This window comes from Lampris incognitus, chromosome 12 (assembly GCF_029633865.1).
Source record: "Lampris incognitus isolate fLamInc1 chromosome 12, fLamInc1.hap2, whole genome shotgun sequence".
NCBI classification, from domain to species: Eukaryota; Metazoa; Chordata; class Actinopteri; order Lampriformes; family Lampridae; genus Lampris; species Lampris incognitus.
The window spans coordinates 17,195,662-17,213,935 of record NC_079222.1 but is presented as its reverse complement, the minus strand read 5'-3'; the positions used below and the strand labels follow the sequence as shown (position 1 = coordinate 17,213,935).

Sequence of the window (18,274 nt, the reverse complement as noted above, 5' to 3'; positions counted from 1 at the left end):
ATTACCCCACTCTTCCGAGCCATCCCGGTCGCTGCTCCACCCCCTCTGCTGATCCGGGGAGGGCTGCAGACTACCACATGCCTCCTCCGATACATGTGAAGTCGCCAGCCGCTTCTTTTCACCTGACAGTGAAGAGTTTCACCAAGGCGACATAGCGCATGGGGGGATCACGCTATTCCCCCCCAGTCCCTCCTCCCCCCTGAACAGGTACTCCGACCAACCAGAGGAGGCACTAATGCAGCAACCGGGACACATACCCACATCCGGCTTCCCCCCCGCAGACACAGCCAATTGTGTCTGTAGGGATGCCCGACCAAGCCGGAGGTAACACGGGAATTCGAACCCGCGATCCCCGTGTTGGCAGGCAACGGAATAGACCGCCACGCCACCCGGACGCCCACGCTATGCCAATTTTAACCAAATTATCAAGCGATGTCAGTTTTCTTCGATGATCTTCATTTGTGCTCCGAGGGTCATTTGAGAGGACAGTGATGATAATTCACCCCAAATTCAGCCCACAAAAATGACCTCCCATCCGCTCTCATCCTGCTTTTATCTGATATTCCTTTGTTGTTTTCCACAGGGAGGTGTGATACTAGGAGCTGTGGGTGCATATGACTGGAACGGGACAGTCATAATGCAAACAGCTGGAGGAATGATGGTTGCTGAGAAGAACCAGTTTTATGATCCAAAGACTGAGGCAGGCTATGAAAGACTGGCTGGATACACTGGTGAGTTGACACATACATGCACCGAAACATGCACGCACAATTCTGTATCAGTTTAATGCTGTGTGTGCTTTATGTGTGTTAGAAAGACTTGAAAATAGAGCAAGAGAGAGGGGGGGGGGACAGCTCGTAATGGAGATTAAGAGAAATTTTGAAGTCACAAATTAAACATATAATTGCTATAGAAATACGTAAATCTAAATGTGAGAAAAGATGTGTCTCTCTCTTTCTGTCACACAAAGGCTCTGCAGACATCTTGTTCCAGTTGACTTTCATGTCTTGTAGCACAGACACAGCATCTTAAAACCATGTTATTTAATCAACATTTCATTAGGAAAAGTCCATGCTGGTCCAGACCTGCACTTTTTAAGCTCAGCTATTGGCACACCATCACATCTTTTTTGGGTTTGTGTGTGTGCTTCTTACCGTCAGGTATTGATTTATAGCTTGCCCCAGACCTTACACCTGTTACCTGCAGAAAATGTCCCACTAACAGGTAGCATGTTTAATGTGGTCATTAGTATGAGTGCATGTGCACGCTTCCAAGATTTTTACATGCAAACAATGCAATATGCACGTGTGTGTATTCTCTGCAGGTTATGATGTTCAGTCAGCATCCACCCGTAATGGAGTGCTATACATCACGGGTGCGCCACGATACAACCACACAGGCAGGGTTGTTATCTACCGTCTGGATGCTAAAAATAATATCTTTATTTCCCAAATACTGAAAGGAGAACAGGTGAGTTCTCCGGCTTTACAGATGTGCGGTATTAATGAGTATTGTATAGAGAATATAGAGCTCTATCAAATACAGACAATGTCCGCGGTATAAAGCAGGAAAATGGGTTAAAATTGTATCTCGGCAATTGTTCAAGCATTCTAAATGTTCATGGTTTAGGCTTTCAAGCTATTTTTTTTTTTAAATTTATGTTAAAGAGCCCAGTTGATGACAAGGGTTAATTCAAAGTGGACTGGACTGATTCAGGCGGCATGGTGATGCAGTGGTTAGCGTGGTCACCTCACAGCAAGAAGGTCCTGGGTTCAAACCCCGGGTAGTCATCCCAGGTCATCCTCTGTGTGGAGTTTGTATGTTCTTCCCGTGTCTGCATGGGTTTCGTCCCCGTGCTCCGGTTTCCTCCCACAGTCCAAACATATGTAGGTCAGGTGAATTGGCTATACTAAATTGTCCCTAGGTGTGAATGTGTCGGCCCTGTAATGGACTGGCGTCCTGTCTAGGTTGTCTCCCTGCCTGCCACCCAATGACTGCTGGGATAGGCTCAAGCATCCTGCAACCCCGATTGGGATAAGCAGCTTGGATAATGGATGGATGGATGGAGTGCCTGATTCACATTTATTTAGGAGAGGTACCGTTGATGTAGATAGTAGTAAGAGCCACTGTAGTTAGACATTTGGTATTTTTGCCATTTTGTAGTATTTTGCCTAACATTAGTTGATGACCTCTTTGTGACCCATCTTTGCCCTTATAGATTGGCTCATACTTTGGCAGTGTCCTGCAAACAGTTGATGTTGATATGGACTCCTACACTGATTTACTCTTGGTGGGCTCCCCTATGTACATGGGTGCAGAAAGGGATGAACAGGGACAAGTCTATGTTTACAAACTCAACCAGGTACAAGAGGATGTCCAGTAAAATATTATGTTCCTCTGAATTTTTTTTTTCATAACCCAAGATCAGTCCTTTCCTCTTTCTGTGTCAGGAGGATCAGTTTGAACACCAGTTCACTCTAAAACCTGTCAATCAATCCTGTTGTACCACCCACACCACAAGCTGCACCAATAAGAATGAACCATGTGGTGCCCGATTTGGCACAGCCATTGCGGCAGTGTCCGACCTCAATCTAGATGGGTTTAATGATGTGGCAATTGGTGCACCATTTGAGAATGACCATCGGGGGGCTGTCTACATCTATCACGGTGCAGAGAGGTCGCTGAAAGAAAAATTTGTACAGGTAAGAATAAACAGATTGACTGCTACATGGTTTGGAGAAACAGTAAAATTGCTTGACTCCAGGACATTCATGGAGATATATTTAGATAGGTTTGGTTTGATGGGTTTTCTTGGTGTATCTTCAGCGTATCCCAGCTGGAGGGGATGGCGAGAAGGTAAAATTCTTTGGTCAGTCAATCCACGGTGTCATGGATCTGAATGGGGATGGGATCACTGACGTCACTATAGGAGGACTAGGAGGAGCATCATTGTTCTGGTAAGACATGTCCCCCACCAGTCCCATTCTCTTTCTATCTGACATACTATAATGCTCCACACACACTATTAGTAGCAGTAGAGCTTGTCCGCGCTGATGTCATGTCACATAACTTTGTTATTGTCTTCATCTGGCATTGTCTATGGCTAGTTTATACAGCTGTGCATCTCTCCAGACTAGGATTGAAACCAGCAACCTCCTAATGGTCTCTGGTAAAGCCCCTGGCTAAAAACTCTCTACTGCTGGAGACCAAGCCACATCACATCTCTTATCTGCTAGACTCCAAACCACAACGTCTCAGGGGATCAACCCACACAGTCATATAACATTTTAGGCAAACCCTCTCCCACAGTTTCTACTGGCACAGGCTCAGCTAAGCTGTGTGAAAAACCATCTCCCCAGAGGTGAAGTGTTTAAATAGCACTTGGCAATAAGCAGCTGTTCCTCCTTGACTGTGGGCCATAGCTTGAAGCAGTGCTTGATAAAACAAGATAGTTGAGGCCCTGTTTCGTATTCAAAACGGATAATTTCCTTACCCCCTGGTTAGGGAAATTAATTCCAGTGACAGACAGACAGAGACACACACAAACACACACACACACACACACACTGAACTCTTCATAATTTTCATATACACACTCATGTTCTCCCTCTCATATACACCTGTATGTATGTATGTATGTATGTATGTGTATATATATATATACTATCTGATGAGCTTGTGTGTATTTCATCTGCTCAGGTCCAGAGATGTTGCGGAGCTTCATGCGAACATGACCTTTGATCCTATGAAAATCAATCTTCAGACGTTCACCTGTAATCGCAATGGACGCGACGGCGTGTGCGTGAAAACTAACGTGTGTTTCAGCTACACAGTTAAATCTGACAAGCAAGACTCAAATACCGTCACTGGCACAGGTGAGACAAAATAAATGCACGTCAACGTTTCAGTATTTTTCATGGCCTCTATTTATGTCCACAACTGTGTTATATCAATTGCCGAGTCCATCCCTAACTCGTGGTCAGAATTAATGTGTGGCTTTTACTTGATTGTGTGTTGTGTCTATTGTGTTTTGCAGAGATTCGCTATAATCTGATTTTGGATGCTCTGCGTGCCAAAGCCAGGGGTATGTTTCTTCTGCCAGAGGATAAAACGGACCGTAGGATTACCAAGCGTGTTTACATTAGTGACACACTATGTGTGACAGAGACCTTCATGATGTCAGTGAGTAATTTTGTCCTTGTGGTACAGACATGGGCCCATTAGGTTTCCATTCTGCAATTTAATTGGAATTGCAGCAGCATAATCGAATCAAATCCAGAGTTTTTTCTTTAGCTCAGTATGCAAATTCTTCACTCCCCTTCTTTTTGCCAACCTTATAATGCCTTTAGCCAGGCCTACTGCAAAACATTTTTTACAGACAAACATTAAAATCAATTAGAGGCCTCACACAGAATATGACCCTGTGCAAATCCGAGAAGTAAATTATCTCCAGTCACTTAGAGAGAGAGACAGAGAGAGAGAGAGAGACAGAGACAGAGACAGAGAGAGACAGAGTGGGGGGAGAAAGAGAGAGAGAACAACATAGAGAAAGAGAGAGAGACGGGGGAGAGATAGAGAGAGAGAAGGAGAGATAGAGAGAAAGAGAGAGAGCGATATAGAGAGAGAACGAGAGAGAGATAGAGAAAGAGGGGAAGAGAGGGGGCGGGAGAGAGAGAGAGGAGTGTGAGAGAATGTCAGAAAATTTGAGAGTGGGAAAAAGCAAAGAAGAGAGAGGAAGTCTGTGTGTGTGTGTGTGTGTGTGTGGTTGCATTTTGGGACATTCCAGGGTTTAAAAGACATCCCTTGGTGGTCCAATAACACATCTTAGTCAATCCATCACAGCAAACAAATTGGATCATTACAGCTCCATTTTGAATTGCATGCTAACAGAGATAGTAAGACATATTCCACAGCATGTCAAAAGACAATCAACAGATTATACTTTGTATCAACAGCGTAATGATTTATTTCTATCCATCATTGTTTATGTATTTCACAGATTTAAAAGTTTATTTTTTTTCCGACATCTTCTTTTTCAAAAAAAGATGCTTTTCTTCCTTTTCATTTGCACCTCCCTCCTCCACTGTCTTCTTCTTGACAGGTGAAACTTGACTTCAGGGACCCTCTCATGGTCTCTCTAGAGTTTGGTCTGGCAGAGGAGGACAAGGGACCCGTTCTAGATGGAAACCTGCCTACCTCCATCAACATGACCGTAAGCCCATTTCACCAATGAGTGTCTGCATTTTCAACCTATTGCGACTACTGGTCCCACAACCACTTAGCCAATTTAGAGTGACAGCCATGATTTTAACGTCAACTTACACATGCTCAATCTGTTTACTATCCTCGTAACCTAATAGTGACAACCGGCGCTTTTTGTCCGAGACAGCGCTATCTTATCAAGGGAGTATGGCTTCTAACCACCTCCAGTACTGTGCATTAGTATCTGTAACAGCTGTCTGCTGTCCTTCAGTGCTCCATATATCAGAACTGTATTTTTGCTCCAAGACTAGCAGTTGAAATATTGGGCCTCATTCATCAATCATTTGTACATGCAAATTTGTTCTTTTTTTCCCCTTTTTCTCCCCAATTGTACTTGGCCAATTACCCCACTCTTCCAAGCCGCTGCACCCCCCCTGCCGATTCGGGGAGGGCTGCAGACCACCACATGCCTCCTCCGATACTCCTCCGCTTCTTTTCACCTGACAGTGAGGAGTTACACCAGGGGGATGCAGCGCATGGGAGGATCACGGTATCCCCCCCCCCAGTTCCCCCTCCCCCCTGAACAAAGGAGGCGCTAGTGCAGTGACCAGGACACATACCCATATCCGGCTTCCCACCTGCAGACACAGCCAATTGTGTCTGTAGTGACGCCCGACCAAGCGAGAGGTAACACAGGGATTCGAACCGGCGATCCCCATGTTGGTAGGCAAATGAATAGACCGCTACGCTACCCGGACGCCCTCCCACACCCATGGACTTTTGTAACCCTGAACCTGGGTCACCCCTGAATTTAGACACCAGTTGGCTAACACTGATGTCTTTGCAAGCCTTTATGGTTGCTCGTTTGTAGACAGTAGATGTTAGGGGGAAGGAATTACAAATAACCATCAGTCTTTGCTTGTCAGACAATGTTGAGAGCGAGAAAAATTCCATGGGTGTATAGGAACAAATTCCAGCATACGAACGATTGATGAATGAGGCCCCTGGTTCCCAGAGCAGATCGCCAACACACAGTTGCTATAATAGTAAGCCAGCCATGTTGCCAGATAGTTGTTGCAGTGAGTTAGGTTTACACATGGAGAGAAACAAAAAACAGTGTGCATTGTCCCTTGTTGCACACACACACACACACACACACACACACACACACACACACACACACACACACACACACAAACACAGATAAACAGAGAGAGAGAGAGAGAGAGTACGAGGGAGAGAGAGGCTTTCAGGCATCAGACAGAGCTTTCCTTTTGAAATTGTGGTCCCCTATCCATTCCTGAGGGGGCAGATACTGTTGATTTTGAGAGTAGTCCAGTGGGACAGCTTTGAGACTGGGAATAAGCCGGAGACTGTTGAACACCATGGGGGAAAACAAAGGAAACTTAGGTCACCAAAATGAACCCTTTTAGTTATCAAAGCAAACATAAATTTAGTAATAGCTACAGTTTACTCCTGCTTCTGCGTGTGTGTGTGTGTGTGTGTGTGTGTGTGTGTGTATATATATATATATATACACAATTTGAAGAGAAACATGAGTTCACATATATAGATAGATAAATAGATAGCTAGATCGCACAGAGATTTTTTTGAAGCCCATTGGATCATTGTTCTTACCTGTTTCCTCAGATTTCCCCTCTTATTATTTTATTTGACCTCTTTAATAATGGTTCTCTCAGATTCCCCTGGTAGACTGTGGGACTAACGAAAAGTGCATCACTGATCTCTCTCTCAAAGCAGAGCCTAGCATAAACAGGTTAGTATAATTTACAAATATATCTTCAATATACCACTGGATATTCAAAATTATATAATCCATCATATAAATGCACTATAATCCACTCATTTGTGAGGAAGGCTGGGAATTAGGGCCTGGTTGTTGGGCTATGCTTGACAAAGGCATTAATGGTGCATGACTGCGCCCTTGTGGACTAATGCATGAATCACAATCAATATCTGTTTTGGAGAATGCCTTGGCTACCTACAATTTTTATTCCCCTCTCCAGTACGGTGATCAAATCCAACAAGGAGAAGATGAATGTGTCCATCACCATCAAAAACAGAAAAGACAATGCATACAACACCAAGGTCACTACAACCTTCACACAGAACATCAACTACGTTAAAGCAGAGGTGAGGCTTGTCTCAGGTCTGATGTCCAAGGTATGCATTTTGTGCAGCAGTATATATGATCATACATACCCGTTTTCCCCCACATCAGCCGGACACCATGGACTGCAGTCTCAACCATACCAAAGTAGACTGTGCTGTTGGATATCCCTTCTTGGGGAAAAATTTGGAGGTATTTGAGTCTCTTAAAGCACCACATAAGGTCCACAAAATGTATAATCAGTACAATTTTGTAATTTAATCTACTGAAATGTTCTGAAGTGAGTTTAATTTCGGAATTTCACAGTATAAATTCAAGCTCAAGTTTGAAGTAAACCCATTACATATTGAGAAGGAGATTCAGATCAACGTGACTGCAACAAGGTAGGACATTGTGGTTTATCACGGTTATGTTGCTGTCATTGCAAAGGATTATTGTGGAAATGATTTGCTTAAAAAAGTCCATTGTAAAAATTTAATTAGGACTTGGATCAGTTCTACTGAAAAAAATACTTAATATACTCTTAAATTTCAATTTTTCAAACGTGTTTTCACATTTTTCTATTCCACAGTGATAGTGAGGAGTTGCCCTCGACCCTAGCGGACAACATGGTGCAAATTAAAATCCCTGTGAAATATGAGGCTCAACTCACCTTCTCAGCGTAAGTGGCTGAACTCATATTCATACCGTGTAACTAGCAACAGCTGTTAGAATTATCATGCACTACAAACGGTCATATCCGAAGTGCTCATTTAAAAATATATATTACTTCAAATGGACTTCTCTATTGCCAAATACACTTGCTAACTTCTTGGGATGAAGAGGATCTTAATTTTGTAGTACTATATTCCCTAAAATGCCCGTTGGTATCCATATTGACACTTGTTTCCTGGTCCAAGTCTCAGAGTGTAAAACCTCATTAGTGTTCTCATTCATGCATCGTCTAGGAACACTAAGGATAACCACATCATAGTGAAAGAGGGCGAGCAGTTTCCTAGTGTCTTCAACCACACCAGTGTGATTGGGGAAGAGGTCCAGGTTAGCTACACGGTAAGGTCTACTGTCAGAAAACACAAACAGACGGTAAAAACTTCCAACATAGAAGTCCGGGTAGCGTAGCGGTCTATTCCGTTGCCTACCAACACGGGGATCGCCGGTTTGAATCCCTGTGTTACCGCCGGTTTGGTCGGGCATCCCTACAGACACAGTTGGCCATGTCTGCGGGTGGGAAGCTAGCTGTGGGTATGTGTCCTGGTTGCTGCACTAGCACCTCTAACTGCCTTTTATACTCATTTGCACTGTTATTTGATCAATTATCCTCTACATGTTATGTCTCTCATTCATCACTTTGGTGAAATATCTTACTTTTATTATATGCTCTTAAATTGTTTTTAATTTTCATTCTCTGTTCTTGATTCTAAAGCATTTTTAAATTGACTTTTTGTTGTTGTTTTTTTCTGCTTGTGGTTGTTTTAGTTTGTCTGCTTCTTTCTAAATGTAAAATATGTATTTTGACACACTCGGAGATGAAGTATTCCAATATTCGTAGAGCAAGCAATTATAGTCATATTTATGTTTTTACTTTTGATATTACTATGTCTTTTCTTCTTTAATTTACGTTACATTTCCCCTCTTTATGTTATGTTTAAAGGTTATAGTGAGCACTGCAGCAAGTCAAATACTTAGTAATATGAAAATTTGCCAACTAAGACAGACTGATTCTTGGACAGATATGGTACTGTGTGTTGAATCTAGTATAGTAAAACAGAACATGGTACAGTGGCACAGTGGTTAGAGCTGTTGCCTCACAGCAAGAAGGTCCTGGGTTCGAACACCGGGGTTGTCCAACCTTGTGGGTCATCCCAGGTCGTCCTCTGTGTGGCGTTAGCATTTTCTCCCCGTATCTGCGGTGGGTTTTCTCCGGGTGCTTTGGTTTCCCCCAGCATCAAAAAAAGACATGCATGTTAGGGTTTATACTCCCGTCTGTGCCCCTGACCGAGGCACGGCAAGACGAATTGGAGCTGGTCCCCGGGTGCTGTTCGGCTGCTGCCCACTGCTCCTAGCTACACAGCAAGGATGGGTTAAATGCAGAGCGTAATTTCCCCATGGGGATCAATAAAATATCTCAAAAAAAAAAAAAGACAGCTATCAGAGGATGGAAGATTCAAATGAAATATTTCAGGGTTAACAAGTAATAACTGCGAGACCTCTCTTCTGAAGGTGGAGCGGAAAGCAGGCATGGTGACTCCTCCTCTGAAGCTATGGGTGAAATATCCTGATCTGTCTCCTATGAAGAACAACCTACTGTACCTGACGCAAGTCACCGCCAGCCCACTAGTGAGCTCATGTAGATGTACACACGCACACACACGCACACACACACAACCATTTTAGTTTACTATGTTGTTCTTTTCTTGTCCTCTTATAGGTCAAATGTGAAGCAGAAACTCTGATCAACCCCAAAAATGTCAACCCTGAAAACCTTTTGAATCCCGCTCCAGTAAAAGAAACACTGAGTGTCTTCCTAGTGGTGAGTAATATTCACTCGGGTTTGTTTTGCTGGATATGCAACCTTTATCTGAGGTTTGACGATAGTGTTTGCATTTGATTTGCTCTACAGGACTGCAATCAGCACCCATGTGCATCCTTTTACTGTGTTATCCCCGAGGTCATGTCCAGTCAGATTAATGTCACCTTCCGAGTGTGGAAACCCACCTTCATCAAGGTAGGGGGAGACCATTTATATTGTTCCTTTTTCTTTTTTTGATTTTTTCCCCCATTTTTCTCCCCAATTGTACTTGGCCAACTACCCCACTCTTCCGAGCTGTCCCGGTCACTGCTCCGCCCCCTCTGCCGATCCGGGGAGGGCTGCAGACTACCACATGCCTCCTCCCGATACATGTGGAGTCGCCAGCTGCTTCTTTTTACCTGAAAGTGAGGAATTTCGCCAGGGGGACGTAGCGCATGGGAGGATCACGCTATTCCCCCCAGTCTCCCCCACGGAACAGGTGCCCAGACCAACCAGAGGAGGCGCTAGTGCAGCGACCAGGACACATACCCACATCCTGCTTCGCACCCACAGACACCGCCAATTTTGTCTGTAGGGACGCCTGACCAAGCGTAACATGGGGATTTGAACCGTTGATCCCTGTGTTGGTAGCCAATGGAATAGACCGCTACGCTACCTGGACGCCCTGTTCCTTTTACTTTTACCTATTTTTTCATTGCCTTTGTATGGGTTTGATTAGGTGATATATTGATAAATAAATGGATATGGAGGCAGACAGACAGTTGGCCAAGAGGAAAAAACATTGTATTGTGTAAAATCTTCACATTGTGTTATCTTTCAACTTTGTAAGCTTTAAATTTTGCAAGTAGCCACTTTTCTACTGTGCTGTCCCAAGCCTACAAGTCACACCCAAAGTTAACAAAGCATTTTAATTACTAGTATCACAGGTCTGAAATCGTTTGAAAACTTGTATTTAGTTCCACATCATGAAGTGCAATTTTTCTGACCCATTGGAGGGAGCTAGCAACATTGCTTCTTGATTGAACGTAGTCCTCACAAGAAGTGAACAGATCAGTCCCTAGCTTTGCATAATCATCACCATTGCTGTGTTTTAGTGCAATGGAAACAAAAACAAACCCTCTCAGGTCACGACAGAAGTTCCCAACTTGGACATAGTTACGTCCCAGGGTGCAGTGGAAAAAACACTAATGAAAGACAAAATGTAAGCTTTCGAGTTTTATTTTGTGATTTTTTTTTTCCAGGCAGAGTTTTCCAGTTTATACATGGTGGTCAATGGCACTCTGCAGGCTGAGAGCGCCGATCTTTTTATGGTGGGCGACATGAACAAAAACAGAAATGTGAGTCACAAGGATTTGCTTTTGTGTGAACAGTATAGTGACTTATTTAATGGCCTTGATAAAAATGGTTCCCCCATTAATTTTGCATGCTTGTATGCACTCATGTCTATTTGCTTTTCAGGTGAACATCCAAGTATCTAAGGAGTCTTTAGGAGGAATCCCAATATGGATTATCATTATCAGCATCCTGCTAGGACTGCTCATCCTAGCACTGGTCATCTTCATTCTCTGGAAGGTAACCAAACTTAAGTCTGACTGCACAACATTTTTAAAAAAGTAATGAATGATCTGTTTGTTTTGGCATGCTTTTAAATTAAGATACTGTTTTTTACAACCTGGGTGTTATATTTTTTTAGTTTTTGCTATTGTGCACATTGGTTATGATATAATTTTACTCACTGGCTTCAGTTTGGAGATTAAGACACAAGGCAACTGCTAGAAAGAGCTTTACAATGGTGTCTTAGAGGGCAACTGAACACAAACCGTAAACCTGTCCTTCTCAGTTGTGCTGGCTGGGTAGTTAATTTGCTGGCAGCCTTACCAACATGTGCCCTGGTTGTGCTGAATGACAGAAGCTAAGCAGGTGTGGGCTTGGCTAGTACTTGGATGGGAAACCTCCTGTGAAAATGGAGTTGCTGGAACCCAGCCACTGAGGATGCTGGGTTCTTCCCTCTGTCCTAATAAACAACAAAAAATCCAGTGTGCTGTAGGAGGTTCCGTCCATTGGATGAGACATTAAACTGAGGTCCTGACTCACTGTGGTCATTAAAGATCCCATGGCACTTATGGCAAAGAGTAGGGGGGGCCCCGGTGTCCTGGAAAAATTCCCAATCTGTCTCTCGCCATCTGGCCACCTAATCACCCCCCCCCCCCCATGTATTTTGGTCAATGCTTCCTCCCTCTCCACCTCAAGCTGATGTGTGGTGAGCGTTCTGGTGCAAAATGGCTGCCATGCATCACCCACATGGGTGCTACACATTGGTGGTGGTTGAAGTGAGTTACCCCCTTCAGTGTGAAGCACTTTGGGTTTCTAGATAAAGTGCTATATAAATGTAATGCATTAATTATCATTATTATTTAACAATTATTACTACTGCAAGTTGAACCAAGAAGTAGTTCAGCAATGTGATGGACCATTGATGGTAGTGTTGTACATTTCGGGGAGTAACTTAAATTGCACTTTAGTTTTTACTTCCAAATATGTGGTTTAGATAATTGGATTGAATTGGACTTGTTTAAACGTGTCTGGCAGTTGTGTTCCCTATAGGATAATTCTGTCCAGCCATAAACCTGTATCGAAAATCTCCACAATAAAACTGGTTAGTCATGGGGTGTCCGGGTAGCATAGTGGATCGCCGGTTCGAATCCCTGTGTTACCTCCGGCTTGGTCGGGCGTCCCTACAGACACAATTGGCCGTGTCTGCGGGTGGGAAGGCGGATGTGGGTATATGTCCTGGTCGCTGCACTAGCGCCTCCTCTGGTTGATGTGGGCACCTGTTCAGGGGGGAGGGGGAACTGGAGGTTATAGTGTGATCCTCCCACGAGCTATGTCCCCCTGGTGAAATGCCTCACTGTCAGGTGAAAAGTAGCAGCTGGCGGCTCCACATGTATCAGAGGCATGTTGTAGTCTGCAGCCCTACCCGGATCGACAGAGGGGGTGGAGCAGCGACTGGGACGGCTTGGAAAAGTGGGGTAATTGGCCAAGTACCATTGGGAGAAAAAGGGGGGGGGGCAAGTCAAATAAAATGAAAACATTTATACAGGATGGTGAAAACTATTGAATTCAGACCCAGGTTGTAAAAAGATGGAATTATCCTTTCACAAAGGAGCCAGCCCAATGATAGGTAAATGCTAACAGGTCTGTAATAAGGGAATCGAGCACTTAACACTATTAAAGAGGTTTATTTTTTTCTATTGTATGTGGTTGGGCGGCACGGTGGTGCAGTGGTTAGCACAGTTGCCTCATAGCAAGAAGGTCCTGGGTTCGAGCCCTGGGGTAGTCCAACCTTGGGGGTCGTCCCAGGTTGTCCTCTGTGTGGAGTTTGCATGTTCTCCCCATGTCTGCATGAGTTTCCTCCGGGGGCTCCGGTTTCCTTCCACAGTAGGATAAGCGGTTCGGATAATGGAAGGATGGATGGATGTGGTTTTAACTGTGTTTCTGACTGTCTAGATGGGCTTCTTCAAGAGAAAATCTTTGGAGGACAGGAAGGAGGACCTGATGGACTGAGATGCCCAGGTAGCCAGCAATAAGCAGCTCCGTGGCAAACAACGATTGTCATCAGGTCACACAAACAAGGTGACAAGCAGAGACAAAAATGGACAGTTGGACTGACAAGAGTTCATGCCATCGGACCCACAGCTTTCTCACTGTCAGCATACAGTAAAAACCGTTAAAGTTATTCTTATTTACTGTTGTCTATGCAGTCCTGAGTCAAATGATATTCACAACTATACTTTAAATTTGTGTTAATCTGCCTTGCGTAACAGATAGGTGGAGTTCTCCTAGGAAACCATGGATAAAATATTTGACCTTCATATTCTCCACTTTGACAGAGCGAACTTTCTGGCAGTCACTATCGGTAGTAAACACCAACAATCTGCTAACATAAGCAAGACAAATACAAAGAATTGTTTGTAAATGCTACTTGACCCAGGTTTTTTTTTTTCAGTCAAACAAACCTCAACATCAGGTCAAGCAGGGACAGTTAGAGAGGAGCAAGAAATGATGAGTATAACTGTCTCCAATACCAGCTTGGCCAGATATCAGTTGACCCAAAGTAGCACGTGGCTGTTGTACAATCTCTTACGAAAGCTTTTTAAATCTACCACAGCTATAATGCAAAAGTCTCAGGTTTTTCAGCATTAAGTACCAAAATCACTTAAACCACCTCACATGCTTTAGTGTCATTACAGCAGCACTCTCCAGTAGTCCACTTGCTTAAGAGAGATGTGAACTATGTGTGGGTTTGAGCAGTCTGTCTGCTACTGTAGTTTAAAATCCTGTGTTAAAGGTTACATGCTTGATTCTTTGTAATGAAACACTGTACATTTTGGCATTTTTTTTCCACATTTTTGTCCTTCTTTGGTTTGCTTTTTTTTTTTAATAAGTTTTAGCCTACCTGCAATATCATTACACCTTACACCTAATTCACAATGTTGGCATAAGACACTGATGTGTGCACAAGATTTTTTATTTTCTTTTTTTATAAATAAAGGTGCAGTATGTGTGGTTTTATTTTGTGATATGTTTCAGTTGGTTATCCCTAAGAGAATAAATTTAGCTCCTCTCTTGTGTGCAAAATGTCTGTTATTATCAGTTTGGATACTGGGGCTACAGAAAGCCAACAGACTGCACCTTTAAAATGTTTTATTTTGATTGTACTGTAAATGTAAGTAAATGTTCAGAAATGTAAAGCTTAAAATGTACATATTGTTATGTTTTCCATAATTCTTATAATTTAAAACACCTTAGAATTTAGTGTGTAATTCAAAATCTTTTTGTTCCTTTTTTTTCCTTCTTTTTTCATCAAGAGAGAGACCATGATTTAGCTCAGGTGATACAATTGTCAAGAATGAGAAATAAATAGTATTTCAGTGCTTAATAAAACCATTAGGCCTACTGCAGTTTTAAGAAGTGGTGCAAATATGTAAATATTGTTCTTATAGTTTGATAAAAATCAGAACTATGACTCTACCCAAAATTTATATGAAGATGGGTTTGTTTCCATTATTCTCAAATCAGCTTTTTATTATTGTAGCTCCTTTAAAAATATTTTTTATTTGAGTGAACTGATGCTCAGCTTGAAATAAGGCTGAAACCAATGAGATCCATTTGTGTTGTGAAATATTAAGGCTTTAAGATTAATCAGAAGTGATTTGAACGTTTCACAGCGAGGGTGATTGCGCCCTTTCTAATCTGCGAGTTCACATAGGAAGATTGCAAAACATTTCCATTTAAGATAATTGCTCACCATTCACCAGCAGTTTTCACTATAACCCTCTAGTATGTGAAATGCACCGGTAGAGGCTTAATACAGACAAGCTACAGCATGTACATCTCACAGAGTACAAATACAGAGATAAAAAAGAAAGAAAAATAACCCACTCCATATGTGGTACAAAGTACCTTAGGAAAGCTAATCATTGTTTTTTTTTTGTTTTTTTTTTCCAGTTTTTTGTTTTGTTTTTCATATTTTGCACAGCTACATATTATGAAGGACTAGCAGGATTATATTGTATATGGGGGATACTGGGTCTCAACCCTCTCATTTTCTTCCTTCTTTTCTCATCAATATACAATATATTTGTTGGAAAGGAAGAAAGAAGAGGAGTCCTCTTTTGAGTATTTTTACGTCGACTCTCCTTTCCTAATGCTGATAATCAAGCACATGTAATGAAATGTATGTACAGAATGTGTGATTTTGAGAATATATAGTATGGCTACACTGGGCTAAGATGCACCACTGTGGGGTCACAAGTCTCACTTTGTTCTCTTGCGTTGAAAGAAATGGTCTTGGTTGTAATCTATTAGATGTTACCTTTAATGTCTTTTGAAAAAAAAAGTCAAAAAACGAAAAAAAAGAATGAGGCCTACAATGAGAGTTGTGAGATTCACCTTGATCATATACACACTGCTGTGAAGTCTTCATTGTAATGCACTGGTTTGTCAGACTGCTTCTTCATCAGCACAGAAACAAAGTAAAACTTATGTGGAAAAAATAAAGCCTTTATGAAGAATCGTCTGATCACTGATTAGTCGTTTAAGATGAGAAACTAAAGCATCGCTCTCTCTCTCTATATATATCTCTCTCTCCCTCTCTCTCGCTCTCTCTCTCTCTCTCTCTCTCTCTCTCTCTCTCTCTCTCTCTCTCTCTCTCTCTCTCTCTCTCTCTCTCTCTCTCTCTCTCTCTCTCTCTCTCTCTCTCTCTCTCATCTTTTTCAGTCCAGTTTGCTTCGCCAGCATGACAAAAAAAAAAGCCGAACAAAACATTTGTATTGCCAGATCACACCCGACACAAACGTCAACACCAAACACCTAACCTTTTATCAGCTATAATACTATTTGTGAACAATTTAAACTTCAGAGAGACATGGTTGAACCTGAATAGCAAAATTAAAAAAGGGAAAATATGACCTGAAAAACAAAACGGAAAACACATATTGCTAATCTAACAAATGTAACAAGGTCTATAAAGCGTGAAATGTAAAAAAAAGAACTGAAAATAACCATTGAAACAGTCCCAAACAATTACCGGAACTTAAAAACTACTAGAGCGACCGCCCACGGTTTTTAAACTCTATATTCTGTCAAGATAAATACCCAGTTGAGACATTAATGCATTACATACACTACTGGCCACTTTATTAGGTACACCTTGCTAGTACCGGGTTGGACCCCCTTTTGCCTTCAGAACTGCCTTAATCCTTCGTGGCATAGATCCAACAAGGTACTGGAAACATTCCTCAGAGAGTTTGGTCCATATTGACATGATAGCATCACGCAGTTGCTGCAGATTTGTCGGCTGCACATCCATGATGCGAATCTCCCGGTCCACCACATCCCAAAGGTGCTCTGTTGGATTGAGATCTGGTGACTGTGGAGGCCATTTGAGTACAGTGAACTCATTGTCATGTTCAAGAAACCAGTCTGAGATGATTCGAGCTTTATGACATGGCGCGTTATCCTGCTGGAAGTAGCCATCAGAAGATGGGAACACTGTGGTCATAAAGGGATGGACATGGTCAGCCACAATACTCAGGTAGGCTGTGGCGTTGACACGATGCTCAATTGGTACTAAGGGGCCCAAAGTGTGCCAAGAAAATATCCCCCACACCATTACACCACCACCACCAGCCTGAACCGTTGATACAAGGCAGGATGGATCCATGCTTTCATGTTGTTGACGCCAAATTCTGACCCTACCATCCGAATGTCGCAGCAGAAATCGAGACTCGTCAGACCAGGCAACTTTTTTCCAATCTTCTATTGTCCAATTTTGGTGAGCCTGTGCGAATTGTAGCCTCAGTTTCCTGTTCTTAGCTGACAGGAGTGGCACCCGGTGTGGTCTTCTGCTGCTGTAGCCCATCTGCCTCAAGGTTCGACGTGTTGTGCGTTCAGAGATGCTCTTCTGCATACCTCGGTTGTAATGAGTGGTTGTTTGAGTTACTGTTGCCTTTCTATGAGCTCGAACCAGTCTGGCCATTCTCCTCTGACCTCTGGCATCAACAAGGCATTTTCGCCCACAGAACTGCCGCTCACTGGATATTTTCTCTTTTTCGGACCATTCTCTGTAAACCCTAGAGATGGTTGTGCATGAAAATCCCAGTAGATCAGCAATTTCTGAAATACTCAGACCAGCCCGTCTTGCACCAACAACCATGCCACGTTCAAAGTCACTTAAATCACCTTTCTTCCCCATTCTGATGCTCGGTTTGAACTGCAGCAGATCGTCTTGACCATGTCTACATGCCTAAATGCATTGAGTTGCTGCCATGTGATTGGCTGATTAGAAATTTGCGTTAACGAGCAGTTGGACAGGTGTGCCTAATAAAGTGGCCGGTGAGTGTATGTTAATATGTTAAGAAACGACTGACACCAAAATTAACATTTTAACAACTTTAATACCGTAATGACCACGGATGAATAGACTCGCTAGCCCTTGGCTAACGGACCGGACCCTTTAGTCGGCTGGTTAGCGCAGTCGCCCATGTTGCGGGTGACCCGGGTTCGCGTCCCGGCTGCGGCGGTTCCCGGCTGCCCTCCGAATTACCTACATTGGTGTCAGAAACGGGATGGTGGCACCTTGACGTTATTGGAATCACGTGCGCCCAGAGGCGTGAGGGAGCTGATACGCTGAAGCACGGGGATGAGCCTCCCGAAGGAGGGGGGTAGTGTAATGACCACGGATGAATAGACTCGCTAGTCCTTGGCTAACGGGTCGGACCCTTTAGTCGACTGTTTAGTGCAGTCAGGTGACTCGGGTTCGCGTGGCGGTTCCCAACTGCCCCCCCCCCCAATTCGCTACACTACTATTTTTCAAACAATTTAAAATCGCCGCTGTCCAACGCCTGTAA

The 18,274-nt window shown here is 43.1% G+C and overlaps 1 protein-coding gene across 1 annotated transcript in view; it reads left to right on the top strand.

The window, feature by feature from the left end:
- Nucleotides 1-15,933, top strand: part of itga1 (integrin, alpha 1) — a 68,542-nt gene extending 52,609 nt beyond the window's left edge. Inside the window, exons 11-30 of the mRNA XM_056290341.1 lie at nucleotides 584-731; nucleotides 1,325-1,470; nucleotides 2,219-2,362; nucleotides 2,451-2,702; nucleotides 2,827-2,957; nucleotides 3,700-3,875; nucleotides 4,037-4,182; nucleotides 5,102-5,212; nucleotides 6,903-6,979; nucleotides 7,230-7,356; nucleotides 7,445-7,525; nucleotides 7,640-7,716; nucleotides 7,905-7,994; nucleotides 8,281-8,383; nucleotides 9,554-9,670; nucleotides 9,762-9,863; nucleotides 9,954-10,058; nucleotides 11,105-11,200; nucleotides 11,322-11,435; nucleotides 13,371-15,933. Of these exons, the coding sequence (XP_056146316.1) occupies nucleotides 584-731; nucleotides 1,325-1,470; nucleotides 2,219-2,362; nucleotides 2,451-2,702; nucleotides 2,827-2,957; nucleotides 3,700-3,875; nucleotides 4,037-4,182; nucleotides 5,102-5,212; nucleotides 6,903-6,979; nucleotides 7,230-7,356; nucleotides 7,445-7,525; nucleotides 7,640-7,716; nucleotides 7,905-7,994; nucleotides 8,281-8,383; nucleotides 9,554-9,670; nucleotides 9,762-9,863; nucleotides 9,954-10,058; nucleotides 11,105-11,200; nucleotides 11,322-11,435; nucleotides 13,371-13,427 (2,400 nt within the window). The 3' untranslated portion in view covers nucleotides 13,428-15,933. The remainder of the gene's footprint in view (nucleotides 1-583; nucleotides 732-1,324; nucleotides 1,471-2,218; nucleotides 2,363-2,450; nucleotides 2,703-2,826; nucleotides 2,958-3,699; nucleotides 3,876-4,036; nucleotides 4,183-5,101; nucleotides 5,213-6,902; nucleotides 6,980-7,229; nucleotides 7,357-7,444; nucleotides 7,526-7,639; nucleotides 7,717-7,904; nucleotides 7,995-8,280; nucleotides 8,384-9,553; nucleotides 9,671-9,761; nucleotides 9,864-9,953; nucleotides 10,059-11,104; nucleotides 11,201-11,321; nucleotides 11,436-13,370) is intronic.
- Nucleotides 15,934-18,274: the final 2,341 nt, after the last annotated feature.